This window comes from Panthera leo, chromosome F2 (assembly GCF_018350215.1).
Source record: "Panthera leo isolate Ple1 chromosome F2, P.leo_Ple1_pat1.1, whole genome shotgun sequence".
Taxonomy (NCBI): domain Eukaryota; kingdom Metazoa; phylum Chordata; class Mammalia; order Carnivora; family Felidae; genus Panthera; species Panthera leo.
In genome coordinates, this window is record NC_056695.1 from 17,763,520 (window position 1) to 17,776,942 (window position 13,423).

At 34.4% G+C, this 13,423-nt stretch overlaps 1 protein-coding gene across 11 annotated transcripts in view; it reads left to right on the forward strand.

Moving 5' to 3' along the window:
- The window catches only part of CSPP1 (centrosome and spindle pole associated protein 1), a 155,585-nt gene that overhangs the window by 97,172 nt on the left and 44,990 nt on the right, over nucleotides 1–13,423 (forward strand). For all 11 annotated transcript variants that reach the window (XR_006198311.1, XM_042923747.1, XM_042923746.1 and 8 more), the window contains 2 exons: nucleotides 6,025–6,154; nucleotides 7,881–8,028. Coding sequence is in view for 10 of the 11 variants with exons in the window: in XM_042923747.1 (XP_042779681.1) it covers nucleotides 6,025–6,154; nucleotides 7,881–8,028 (278 nt within the window). In the remaining variant the exon portion in view is untranslated. The remainder of the gene's footprint in view (nucleotides 1–6,024; nucleotides 6,155–7,880; nucleotides 8,029–13,423) is intronic.

Sequence of the window (13,423 nt, forward strand, 5' to 3'; positions counted from 1 at the left end):
TGGTACACCTTATGGTCTGAATGATTTTTTTAAGATTAAAAAAAATTTTTTGTTAATGTTTATTTTTAAGAGAGAGAGACTGAGCATGAGTGGGGAGGGAGGGAAAGGGAGAGTGAGAGAGAGAGCGAGAGAGAGAGAATCTGAAGCAGTCTCTAGGCTCTGAGCTGTCAGCACAGAGCCCAACGGGGGGGCTCGGACTCCTGAAATGCGAGATCATGACCTGAGCCAAAGTCCGACACTTAACCGACTGAGCCACCAAGGCACCCCTGGTCTGGGTGATTTCTAAGTAGTAAGAGCTCTGGATCACCAGAGAAAGAGGGGGGAAAAAGAAGGAGAAGAACAGGAGTCTTCAGCTGCTAGGGAATCACTGCTTCAACTTTATTCACTTCTCAAAACCATTTTTGGCAGTGTCCATCCCAGGTCCCATAAACATGGCAGGGTTTTAGAGAATCTCCTAGTCTTAAGCCATAAATACCATCGGTAAAATCTATAATGACTTCGTGAAAAAAGGAAAAAAGTGTCTAAGTTTATGTGTTTTTCTTATTTTTGTTTTTGGAATGCTGTTTATCTTTGTTCTTTGTGCTTCTTTTGTTGATAACTTTAAAAAATTGATTTCTTGAAACATGAAAGCAATGTCGTTCTTTAAGCAGAATTATTGAAAAATTGATGATAGAATTAAGGGAGGATGATAGAAATTGGATTAATGAAGGAAGGAAAAAAGTACAGAGATTATTAATGAAGGTGCTGGAGTCCGAGTAACATAAGGGAAATTCCTGAAATTCCTGCTCTCAATGAACAGGAATTTAAAGTAATTGGTACTTTAAATAGTAATTTAAAAAGTAATTTAAATACTTTTCCATGGAAAATATAAAGTTCACATTTAAAAATCACCAAATAGGGTCGCCTGGGTGGCTAAGTCGGTTAAGCATCCCACTTTGGCTCAGGTCATGATCTCACAGTTCATGGGTTTGAGCCTCTCATTGGGCTCTGCACTGACAGCTCAGAGCCTTTAACCTGCTTTGGATTCTGTGTCTCCCTCTCTCTATCCCCATGAGTGGGGATAGGCTTGCAAAAACAGACAGATAAGGACCTCAGATTAGGAATTATTAGACAAAATGTAAAATAGTCATATTGGTCATGTTTATATCAGGGCATAATAAACTTATGAAGAATGACCAGTCAGAGTTTAAATGCAGCTATGTATTTTAGAAAAATTTTTAAATGATTGAGAATATTAACTTAATGGATGGACCTTAATAGCATATGTCACATATCTAAAGTGAGAATTAATGAACTAGAACAGTTTTCAAAATGTGGCTCCCAGAGTAGCAAAATCATAGGGCAAACTCTCAGGCCCTTACCCTCCCTGTGAATGAAAATTCTGTAGAGGGGTGACACCTTGTGTTTCAACAAGCTTTCCAGATGATTCTGTTGTACACTAAAAAAATTTTTTTAATGTTTATTTTTGAGAGAGAGCGAGTGAGCAGGGGAGATGCAGAGAAAGAGAGGGAGAGAGGATCCAAAGTGGGCTCCTCACGGACAGCAGAGAGCCCTATGTGGGGCTCAAACTCATGAACCCATGAACTGTGTGTGACCTATATTGATATTGGACACTTAACTGACTGAGCCAGCCAGGCACCCCATGTTGTCCTCTAAAATTTGAAAACCTCTGAACTAGTAGATACGAAATCATTCAGAACAGGGAGAAAAAGACATGGAAAATATGAAAAAAAAAAAAAAGGATAAAAATTATGGAACTAAAAAGGACTAACTGTATGAAATTGGAATTCTAGAGAGAGTGGGACAAAAATATTTGAAGAGATGATATCTTAACATTTTCTAATTTTTTAACCTATACATTCTGGAATTCTAACACCTTGCAAACAGGCTAGATAAAAGACAATTGTAGTAAAACTTGAGAATATAAAATACAGAGGAACGTGAAATCAGCCAGAGAGAAAAGACCTTTCTTTCAAAGGAACTCTAGAAAGCTATTCAGAAGATAAAGATATTGTCAATGTGTTGAGACAGTTGTATACTCAGCAAAGTTATTTTTCATTAATGAAAATGAAATAAAAATATTTTAAGAGGAACCACTAAATTTACCATTAGCAGACCCTTAGTAAATGAAATTCTAAATGCAGAAGGAAGGAGGTTGCAGTGAGAAAGGTCTGAGTTTCATAAAGGAGTGGAAAGGAAGAAAGGTGGTAAATAAGTAGGTGGAATTAAATATTTATGTAAAATTATTTTGGATTTAAGGGTAAGTAAAATTAAGAATAATTAATAGGAATAGCATATAATATGGAAGGGGCTAAATAGGATTAATGTGTTTTAAAATCTTTGTATCATTTGGGAAGATAGTAAATATTTTGATTAGCTTTAGTCTTTGGTAAGTATGGATGTTATATTTTTAGGGTAAGCATGAAAAGTATTGTGATAAGGGATGCATGGGTGGCTCAGTCAGTTACACATCCAACTTCAGCTCAGGTCATGATCTCACTGCTCATGGGTTCAAGCCCTGCGTTGGGCTCTGTGCTGACCGCTTAGAACCTGGAGCCTGCTTCCGATTCTGTCTCTCTCTGCTCCTCCCCCGCTCGCGTGCTGTCTCTCTTTCAAGAATAAATAAACATTAAAAAAAAAATTAAAAAGTATTGAGATAAAAGGCACAACTTACTAATGTACTAAAGGGAAAAAATTAAAAAGGCAAAAAGAACAAAATGAGATATAGAAAGGTTTAAGGAGCAAGCCTGTTTAACCTGATTATAAGTCCAAATTAAGTGGAAAATTTTAATTTGATATTAGTAAATTTTTAAGTATCTATATCTGTTTCAATGAGAAAGCTTGTTATACTAGATGCGAAAGCAAAATCCAGGGGTTACCCGTATTACATATATTTAAATATGATATGAAAGTAAAAGGGTACAAATACACTAGGAGAATATGAAATAAATTTTGTTTACTATATTAACATCAGATAAAATGGATTTTTTAGTCATAAAGCTTCGTTCATTTTAGCAGCATAAAGGCAACACAAAATTTTATGCACCTAAAAATAAGGTCTCAAAATATATAAAGCAAAATTTTAAAGAACTTCAGATTAAAGTAGACAAACAGAATCCTAGTGTGAGACTATATTATTTCTTTATATAAGTGATAGCTTGATAAGGCAGAAAATAAGCAGTAGGGTTATAGAAGAATAAAAAGATTAATAAAAGACAAGGTTTTACTGAAGTTGATCAAGAAAAAAATGAGGAGGCATAAATAAATACTGGGAATGAAAAATTGTCACTGTAGTTGGAGTTAAAATGATAGTAAGGGTATATTATGCATAGTTTTATGCCAATGAATATGGAAATTTAAGTGAAGAAGAAAGATTCCTCTTAAAATTTAACTTAATAAAATACACTCAAAAAGAAATAGAAAACTTGAATAATATAAAAACTTTTTTAGAAATTAGGTCATAAGGGGTGCCGGGGTGGCTCAGTCAGTTAAGCGTCCATCTTCGACTCGGGTCATGATCTCGCGGTTCGTGGGTTCGCACCCCGCGTTGGGCTCTGTGCTAACAGCTCAGAGCCTGGAGCCTGCTTCAGATTCTATGTCTCCCTCTCTCTGCTCCTCCCCTGCTCATGCTCTGTCTCTGTCTCTCTCAAAAATAAACATCAAAAAAAAAATTAAAAAAAAAAAGAAATTAGGTCATAAGTTTCAAATCTTCCCTCAAACTTACGCAAAATAATACAGAGTACAGAAGAGGAGGGAGTACTCCACAGCTGTGATTATGAGAATGTCATAATCTTGATATGAAACCCAACAAGGTCATAATGACAATTGGAAATTTCCAGCTAATTTCAATCATAAAGATAGATACAGCCATCCTAAAACTGAACCTCATAATGTAAAAAGGGATATTGAATTCTAAATTGGAATTTTCTGGAAAATAGGATGAATAAATGTAGTAGTACACATCAACTAAGAGTGTGGACTGTGGAGGCAGAGTGTCTTGGTATGAATCCTGGTTTTTCTATTCAGCTGGAGGCATGTTGCTTAACTTCTATTCCCTGTTTATTAAGTGGGATAATAATGGTATCAACTCATAGGTTTATTCTGAGGATTGAATGAATTAAAATATGTAAAGTGTCTAAAAAAGTGTCTGACATATACTAAATGCTAATTGGTGTTAGATGTCAATATTGTAAAATCAGTATTATAATGTACTATATTGGTATAATAAAGAAGAAAGCTATATGACCATCTCAGTAGTTACAGAGAAAGAAGTAATAAACATCAATATCCACTAGCGATTGAAAACTTAACAGAATATGTTAGAGAAGAGCCTACTTAACCTGAGAACGTGTAAACATGAAAGACCTATATCATATACTTTACTTAATGGTGATACATGTAAAACATTCTTTTTGAAATTGGCAATATGACGAGTGTTCTTATGACCACATTTTTTAGGGCCCAATAATTGCAGCAAGATCAAAAATAAAAAAGGAAGAAAGATAGGTATGAGTATTAGGAAGGAAGAGAGCAAACAAAATGTTATTTGCAAAAGAACATACACATAAAATGTTAGAATTAATAGTTTTAGCAGCATTGCTGAGTACAAAATCAGTATATATAAAAAGCAGTTGGAGGAAATGGCAGTTACCTTAAAAAGCTAAACATATGCTTACCATACAACACTTGGTATATACTTAAGAGGAATGAAAATATATATACACACCAAGACTCATATGTGAATGTTCATAACAGTATTGTTCATAATACTTTAAGTATAAACAATTCAAATGTCCATCAGCTGATAAATGGGTAAACAAAATGTGTTGTATCCGTATAAGTGAAATATTATTCAGCCATAGAAAGTTAGGAAATCCTAATGTATGCTACAACATACCTCAAAAATAGTGTTATTTTTTGACTACCACCCCCTTACCACTTCTCTCCTTGCTCCCATCCCAATCTGACTGTGTATCTCTAAACCCTCTCATCTTTGGGCCATGGGGAAATTGATAAAGGCCAAGAATTTGGGTCCTTGAGTGAATGGTAAAAGACAGGAAGAAAAAGGAGTGAAATAGATAATGAGTGAATCAATTCGCTATGTAATTTGTAGCTATTTTGTTTTGAGAGATTGGTTTTACTCAAATAAGCCCCTTTAGCCTTCTTCATTTGCACATACAGAGCCCCCACAAAGTAGAAGTTCTGTTAGGAATCATTTGCTCTGGATCTTCTCATCTGTCCTTTTATCCTCTCAGGATGCAGTGTGACAGTATACATAAACATACCTGTTTATCTTCATAAAAGATTATAAATAAATTGGATAAATTAGATACACAAAAGGAACTCTTATTTAAAGACATGATACTGTTTTTGGAGATAAGCCTTTCGTAGTCTCTTTTTCATAGTTATAATTTTATAATAAAACTAATATTTGAGTTTATCTTTTGTAATTCAGATTTTTAAAATGTATTATTTTCTTCACAGTGGCTACATTCCTATGTTTAAGACAAATAGCACTTTATTGCTTGAGATTTCTGTAACCATAATATGTTTTAAGTTTTTCCTTTTTTGATTCATTGCAAATTTTTCAAAAATATAAATTTTATTTGAGACAGACTTTTTACTGTGATTTTGTTTTATTTTTGAGATGGCTAAGAAGTTGGTATACATTTATTAAGTACATTCTTATGATATTCAGAGAATTCTGTATTATTTCCCTGCATTCAGAAAAGTGCCTAAGTCATACATATACCACTTGATGACTTATCACACGGATTTTACCCCCATGTAACCGCCACATAGGTCAAGAAATAGATCTAATAAATGTAAAAGTTTCATTAATTGTGAAAACAGAGAGAGTGGAGAGAGCTTAGTAAGGGAACATTTACTTAAGGATTTCTCTTTGACCTACAGAGAAATATCTTCCCCTATTTTTAAATCTACTTAAATGCTATGCTGTTTCAAAGGAGTGTTGTATTCTTGCTTTGTCATAAATGGATACAAATTGTTGTGTACTTGATGTAGGAATATGATTGGACAGAACGAACTGAAAATCACAAGTGATCGAGGAATAAATTCAGGATTAATTTTTGAAGATAAACCAAAGCCTTCAAAACAGTCACTTCAGTCTTACCAAGAAGCTTTGCAGCAACAGGTATTCATTTATTCATTCATGCATTTGTTCATTGATACATTTAATGTTGAACATCTTATATGTTAGCACAGTGGTCCCTTAGAACTCTTTGTGGCACAGGAGAAAACAATACCAGTCCTTTATAATTCAATATGATAAATTTTTGATGCAGATAGATTAGAATGCTTTTGGAAACATAGGATAAGAATAATTGCCTGGTGATTAAGAAGACTTCATGTGTTGTTGATATTTGAGCTGTATGTTATACAGTGAATAGATTTTAAATTCTTGGCATACTCAGGAAATAGAATTGATGTGGGAGAAGGATCTGAAATGTCAGATTGTGCTGGATTGTGAAGTTTAGCTAATAAGTTTTCAATTTCATCCTATTATGGATAACCTAAAGGAGGAAATTTTAAGCCAGAGAGTAAAAGGAATAGTTTAAAAGTTTTAGGAGGATAGCTAGTTGTGATGTGTATGATTGAGAAAGAGATGTGGTGGAGAAACCTTAAAACTATTGAGGCAGTCCAGATAGGAGGTAATGAGGCTCTGAACCAGACAGGGAAGATAGAATATCCAGAAGACAACTCTGGGATTTATTGATAGTACTTAGATATAGGGAATGAGAAAGAAGAAATGGCTTGAAGATGATTCTGTATGTTGTAATCTACATGAATAATGAGGCTATGAATATGAATTAAGAGAAAAAGAGTAGAACACTTTTAGGGAGAAGGATAATGGGTTCTGTTGTAGTTTGTTATATTTGAAGAGAGCTTACTTAAAAGTAATTGTATCAAATGTTTGGGGTTTTTTGGGGAATATCCATATATCTCAGAGAGGATCCTGGAATTCTTGGTAGGTATATGCCCACCTTAGGTACTTTTCTATAAAGTTCTACTTGGATTTCTTCTAAAGCTCCTTTTTTTCAGTTTTTATATGGGCAACCTCCTTGAAAATGGATTTTTCTTAATTAGAGAATTACTTTAATTTTTGGATGGTAGGTTTCTACAAATAGAAGACTGAACACCACTGACAAAACTAGATTTCCTAATTCTAGAATTTTATTTCATGCATGTGATGACTTCCATGGCTTTGCTGGAATGGGTGCTTAAATTTTCTATGTATGTGGTTATGTTTTTAAAAGTAACTTCCCAAAATGTAGATACTTGTTCATTGCCTATCGAAATGTCTCTAGAGACCCAATCCTATGCTTATACTTGATGATGAGAAGCCTATTTTGTTTGCTTTCATAAAGTTGTACTTAAAGTAGCCCAGAATTCTCCAACCTCTTTGAATTCTGAGAATGGAGTTTGCCCAGGGTAGAAAAGTCTGGTGAGGTGTGGGGACTAGTTTGTGGCTGGCCAGGTCCCATGAAAAGATAAATGGAAAAGGAAAGTAGGGAGATCCTGTTGGTCCTCAAGCAACTGGTGATGTTAGGGAGGGAGTGGCTCAGGTAGAAGTTGGGGGTGGGAAGGAGGAATTGGTTCAGTCTCAACTGGCATCAGTGGCTGGAAAGTACTCATGGCATGATATGAGGGACCAGCCGCTATTCATTCTAGCCAAGGAAGTGTTTTTAAATTGAGTATTCCATTGATTTATGATTTTAAATTTTATAGTGAAATAGACTGTAAAATTTTTTTTCCCAAGGTTTTTTCTCTAATAAGAAAAATAAAAACTGATATTAAAACTAAACTTTTTATATCAGAGTGCTTGTCAGCACTTATAAATATCCCTTCATATTATCAAGATTCGGGAAAGAGAAGAAAGAAGAAAGAGAGAACGTGAAGAAAAAGAAGAATATGAAGCTAAATTAGAAGCTGAAATGAGAAGTTACAACCCCTGGGGGAAAGGTGGAGGTGGTGCTCCTCTGAGAGATGCAAAAGGCAATCTGATAAGTATGTTGCTTTCATTGATCTGTTGTTTCTAAAAGAAACTGAACTGTTTTTAAATTTTTAAAAGAATGGGGAGTAGAAATGGGAATCAAAGCCTCAAAGGCAAGGTCTCTTTTTTTTGTTGCTTAATACAAAAGAAGTATTTTGCAATAAATGTAATAGCAGTTTGGAGGGTCTTTTTTCTTTAGAGTACTATTTAACTTTGTTACACATTTTTCATCCTCTAGTGCTAACTCAGTTGCAGAGAAAAGCTCATGTTAATTGGTAAGTTTTAACCCAACCTAGTAATTAGATTTAAAAAAAATCCTAGTAAGAAAAACCCCTTATTAAAAATTTTTTAAACTAGTAAAACATATTTAAAATAGGTGATCTGAAATAGTTGTGGGATGTGGTGTTTCATATATAGCCATATACCTGCATAGTGCAAGGACTCTGTTGGTAAATAAAGACCTGATCTCAGAAACTTTCTGGCAGGTTGTAAAATCATGTCGATGTGTCTTTCAATTATGTACCCTCAAAAATGTTTGATCTAGAAACCACACAAGGCACTTAGCAAAAGAGGCCTTATACAACTTGTTATATATATTAGGATGGTCTCTATTAACTTTTAGATATGAATAAAAGTAGACAAAGATGGATTTTTTGAAAATTGTTTCATTAGAAATTAGAAATGAATAATAGAAACCCATTAAATGGTAAAAATATAGATTTCATGTTGTTCTTTAGGCACTATACATCAATTTTAGTGATAGTTGAGGGATGTAGTCAGAATACTTTTTGAATTTTTTTTTTTTTTTTTTTTTCAACGTTTTTTTATTTATTTTTGGGACAGAGAGAGACAGAGCATGAACGGGGGAGGGGCAGAGAGAGAGGGAGACACAGAATCGGAAACAGGCTCCAGGCTCCGAGCCATCAGCCCAGAGCCTGACACGGGGCTCGAACTCACGGACCGCGAGATCGTGACCTGGCTGAAGTCGGACGCTTAACCGACTGCGCCACCCAGGCGCCCCCAGAATACTTTTTGGATAGGAGTTATTAAGAGTTCTTAAATATTATGATTTGCTTCTTTGTTAAAGATGGCTTTTAAAAAAAGTATTTGAGGTCCACTTAAATTACTAAGATAACTCTTTTCTCATAGTTTTGAAGACTGGAACTCTTAACTCTTTTTTATAGATGAGATAATTTTAGGTGATATATAGATAAACATTTCTTATTTTAAAAGTTAAATGTTTATTTGAATATATATTGGAAAAACACTGGTTTTTCATTTAAGGATAGTGCTATAACATTTCCTTTTAAAGTACAGATATTAGTCCAGGCATTTAACAAAAAGTGCTATAAGAAACAACCCCTATTTCTCAGAGGCTTGAGGTTTAAGGTTTAATAAATAAAAGTTTACTTCTCAGTTACGTCACATTCTTCTTCTTTTTTTTATTTTTGAGAGAGAGAGAGAGAGAGAGAGCGAGAGAGAGAGAGAGAGCGCAAGTGCATGCATGAGCAGGGGAGGGGCAGAGAGAGGGAGAGAGAGAATCCCAAGCAGGCTCTGCGTGGTAAGTGCAGAGCCCGATGCAGGGCTTGAACCCATAACAGTGAGATCATGACTGAGCTGAAATTGAGTCCGACACTTAACTGACCCAGCCACCCAGATGCCCCAGTTATGTCACATTCTGATGCTGTTTGGGTGGTTTCTATTATATTTGAAATATGTAGTAAAGATCTGTGTTTTGCCATGTGATGATGACCAAGACCATGTATCCTCTGTACTTTGTTTCCTAATTTTAATTTGGTTGCTGGCTTTTCTAGTTACTCCTGTTTTATCTTTGATCTTTTATTACAAAGAAAGAAATTTAATGTTCGTCCTTGTCTTAGCTCTCTAGGGAGGATCTTTGATCTCTTTATAAGGGGAATTGTTATTAATAAATATTAAAATCTATTACCTGTACAAGTGGAATAATAGCAACCCTTTTTAAGTAAATATCTCTCATTTTTATTATTTGTATGACACTTAAAATCTGTTTCCTTTCTAAGTTCTTTATTCATTAAAGTTCTTTTTTCAAGTTCCTATAAAAAAAACCACACTGTTCTAATGTCTTTCAGTGGATGAATGAATAAACAAAATGTGATACATTTATACAGTGGGATGCTACTCAGGAATTAAAAGAATGAACTATTGATGCACATAATAACTTGGAAGAGTCTTCAAAGAAATTATGCTAAGTGAAAATAGCCCCTTTCTAATGGTGACTTACATGTATATTCTCAAAATGACAAAATGGTTGGGGATAGGGAGTAACTCTAAAGAGATACCATGTTGGAGTATTTTGGGGTGATGAAACAGTTCTGTATCCCGATTATGATGATGTTACATGAATATCACATGTTAAATTTTTTTTTAATTTTATTTTTTATTTTTTTTAAATTTACATCTAAATTAGTTAGCGTATAGTGCAACAATGATTTCAGGAGTAGATTTCTTAGTGCCCCTTACCCATTTATCCTATCCCCCCTCCCATAACCCCTCCCGTAACCCTCAGTTTGTTCTCCATATTTATGAGTCTCTTCTGTTTTGTCCCCCTCCTTGTTTTTATATTATTTTTGTTTCCTTTCCCTTATGTTAATCTGTTTTGTCTCTTAAAGTCCTCATATGAGTGAAGTCATATGATTTTTGTCTTTCTCTAATTTCACTTAGCATAATACCCTCCAGTTGCATCCATGTAGTTGCAAATGGCAAGATTTCATTCTTTTTGATTGCTGAGTAATACTCCGTTGTATGTATATACCACATCTTCTTTATCCATTCATCCATCGATGGACATTTGGGCTCTCTCCATACTTTGGCTATTGTTGATAGTGCTGCTATAAACATGGGGGTGCATGTGTCCTTTCGAAACAGCATACTTGTATCCCTTGGATAAATGCCTAGTAGTGCAATTGCTGGGTCGTAGGGTAGTTCTATTTTTAGTTTTTTGAGGAACCTCCATGCTGTTTTCCAGAGTGGCTGCACCAGCTTGCATTCCCACACATGTTAAATTCTTTAAAAACTACACCAAAAAAAAAAAAACCAATTAAAAAAAAACACTTAACCAGTTTGAAAGATAGTGAAAGTATCTCCTACTTCTAACTGATTAGTAGTGAGAGTAAATGTTTCTTTACATATATTTAAGTATTTGTGTTTATGTATTGTATTTGAGCCAGTTAGATTTATGTTTGTTTTTATGTTGATTATTAAGACACAATTTGCATAAGACAAAATACACCCTTTTTAAAAAATTTTTTTTAACATTTATTTAGTTTTGAGAGACAGAGAAAGAGCATGAGTGGGGGAGGGGCAAAGAGAGAGACACACAGAATCCGAAGCAAGCTCCAGGCTCTTAGCTGACAGCACAGAGCCCGATCCAGGGCTCGAACTCAGGAACCATGAGATCATGACCTGCGCTGAAGTCGGATGCTTAACCTACTTAGCCACCCAGGTGCCCCAATATACCCTTTTAAAAAAAAAGTTTTATTTATTTGTTTTTGAGAGAGAGTAAGAGTGTATGGGCCCTTGTGAGCAGGGGAGGGGTAGAGAGGAGAGAATCCTAAGCAGACTCCGTGCTGTCAGTATAGATCCCGATACAGGGCTCAATCTCATGAACTGTGAGATCATGATGTGAGCCAAAATCAAATTGGATGCTTAACTGACCGAGCCACCCAGTGTCCCCCAAATTTATCCTTTATTATTCAGTGAGTTTTGACAACTGATTCCAGTAGCCACTGCCACAGTCAAGATATAGAACATTTCCAGTATCCAGCCCCATACCTTTGCCAACCTCTGATCTGCATTCTGACACAATAGTATTGACTTTTGTGTCTTTTTTTCCCTTCATGTTTTTGAGATTTATTCTTGTTGTTGTATATGGCTGTAGTTTACTTTTTATTACTGAATGGTATTGCACTATGTAGAAGTACCACAATTGTTTATCCTTTTACCTGTTGATGGATATTTGAGTTGTTTACAATTTAAGGCTATTATAAATAAAACTGTTATAAACATTCACCTGCAAGTCTTTATGTGAACATAAATTTTCATTTTTCGTGGTTAAATGCACAGAAATGGAATTGCTAGGATGAATTGTAAGTATATATTTAATTTCATAAGAGACAACCAGACCATTTTCCAAAGTGGTTGTTCTATTTTGAAGCACTAGGTTTCTCGTTGCTTTGCATCCTCATCAGCCCATGTAATTGTTCTTCTTTAAAATTTTAGCCTTTCTAGTAAGTAGGTAGGATAAGTCATTGTGTTTTTTTTTTAAACTTTTTATTTTGAAATAACTCAAGACTTAGAGAAGAGTTGTGAAGATATAGAGGGTGCCCTTTACCTAGTTTCCCTTAATGTTAACATCTTACATGATCTTGGTATATATAGAGGATGCCCTTTACCTAGTTTCCCTTGATGTTAACATCTTACATGATCTTGGTATAGTGACCAAAACTAGAAATTAAAATGGGTTCGATGCTATTAAATAAATTATTAACTTTATTTGGATTTTCCCCTACCTTATTCTGTTCCAGCCTCTAGTCCAGGATCCCATATTGTATGTAGTTGTCATGTCTCTTTAGTCTCCTTCAAGCTGGTAGTTCTTCTGTCTTTCTGTGTCTTAATTGTTTTTATATATATAATAGCTTTGTTGAGATCTCATTTTCCATGACACAGAATTTATCCCTTTGAAGTACACAATTCAGTAGTTTTTACTATATTCACAGAACTGTGCTACAGTTTTATAACATTTTGTATTGCCTCAATACTCTTGTTGAAAATCAGTTGACTATAAGGTTATTTATGGACTCTTAAGTTCTGTTCTGTTGATCTAGATATCTATCCTTATGCCCATATTACGCTCTCTTGATTACTGTAGCTTTGTGTAGTAGGTTTTGAAAATGAGAAGTGTGACTCTTCCAACTTTGTTTTTCTTTTTCAAGATTGTTTTGTCAACTTGACTTCCCTTCCATTTTCAGATAAATTTTACTCTTGTTTGTCAATCTGAATAAAAAAAAAATTGTGGTAAGATTTTCATTGGGGTTACCTTGACTTTATAGATTAATTTGGGGTGGCCAGCATCTATATTGTCTTTTGATACATGGATTTGGAATATTTATCCACTTACTAGTCTTAGTTAACTTCTTTTAGCAATATTTTGCAGCTTTCAGATCTTGTAACATATTTTGTAAATTGTATCCGTAAATATTTCATATGTTTTAATGCTGTTTTAAATGATAACATTAAAAAATTTCAATATCCATTTGTTCATTGCTAGTGTATAGAAAGACCGTTGATTTTTGTATGTTCTTGCTTAACTCATCGGTTTTATTAGGGGTTTTTTTGTACGTTCTTTGAGATTTTTTAATATGGACAGTTATC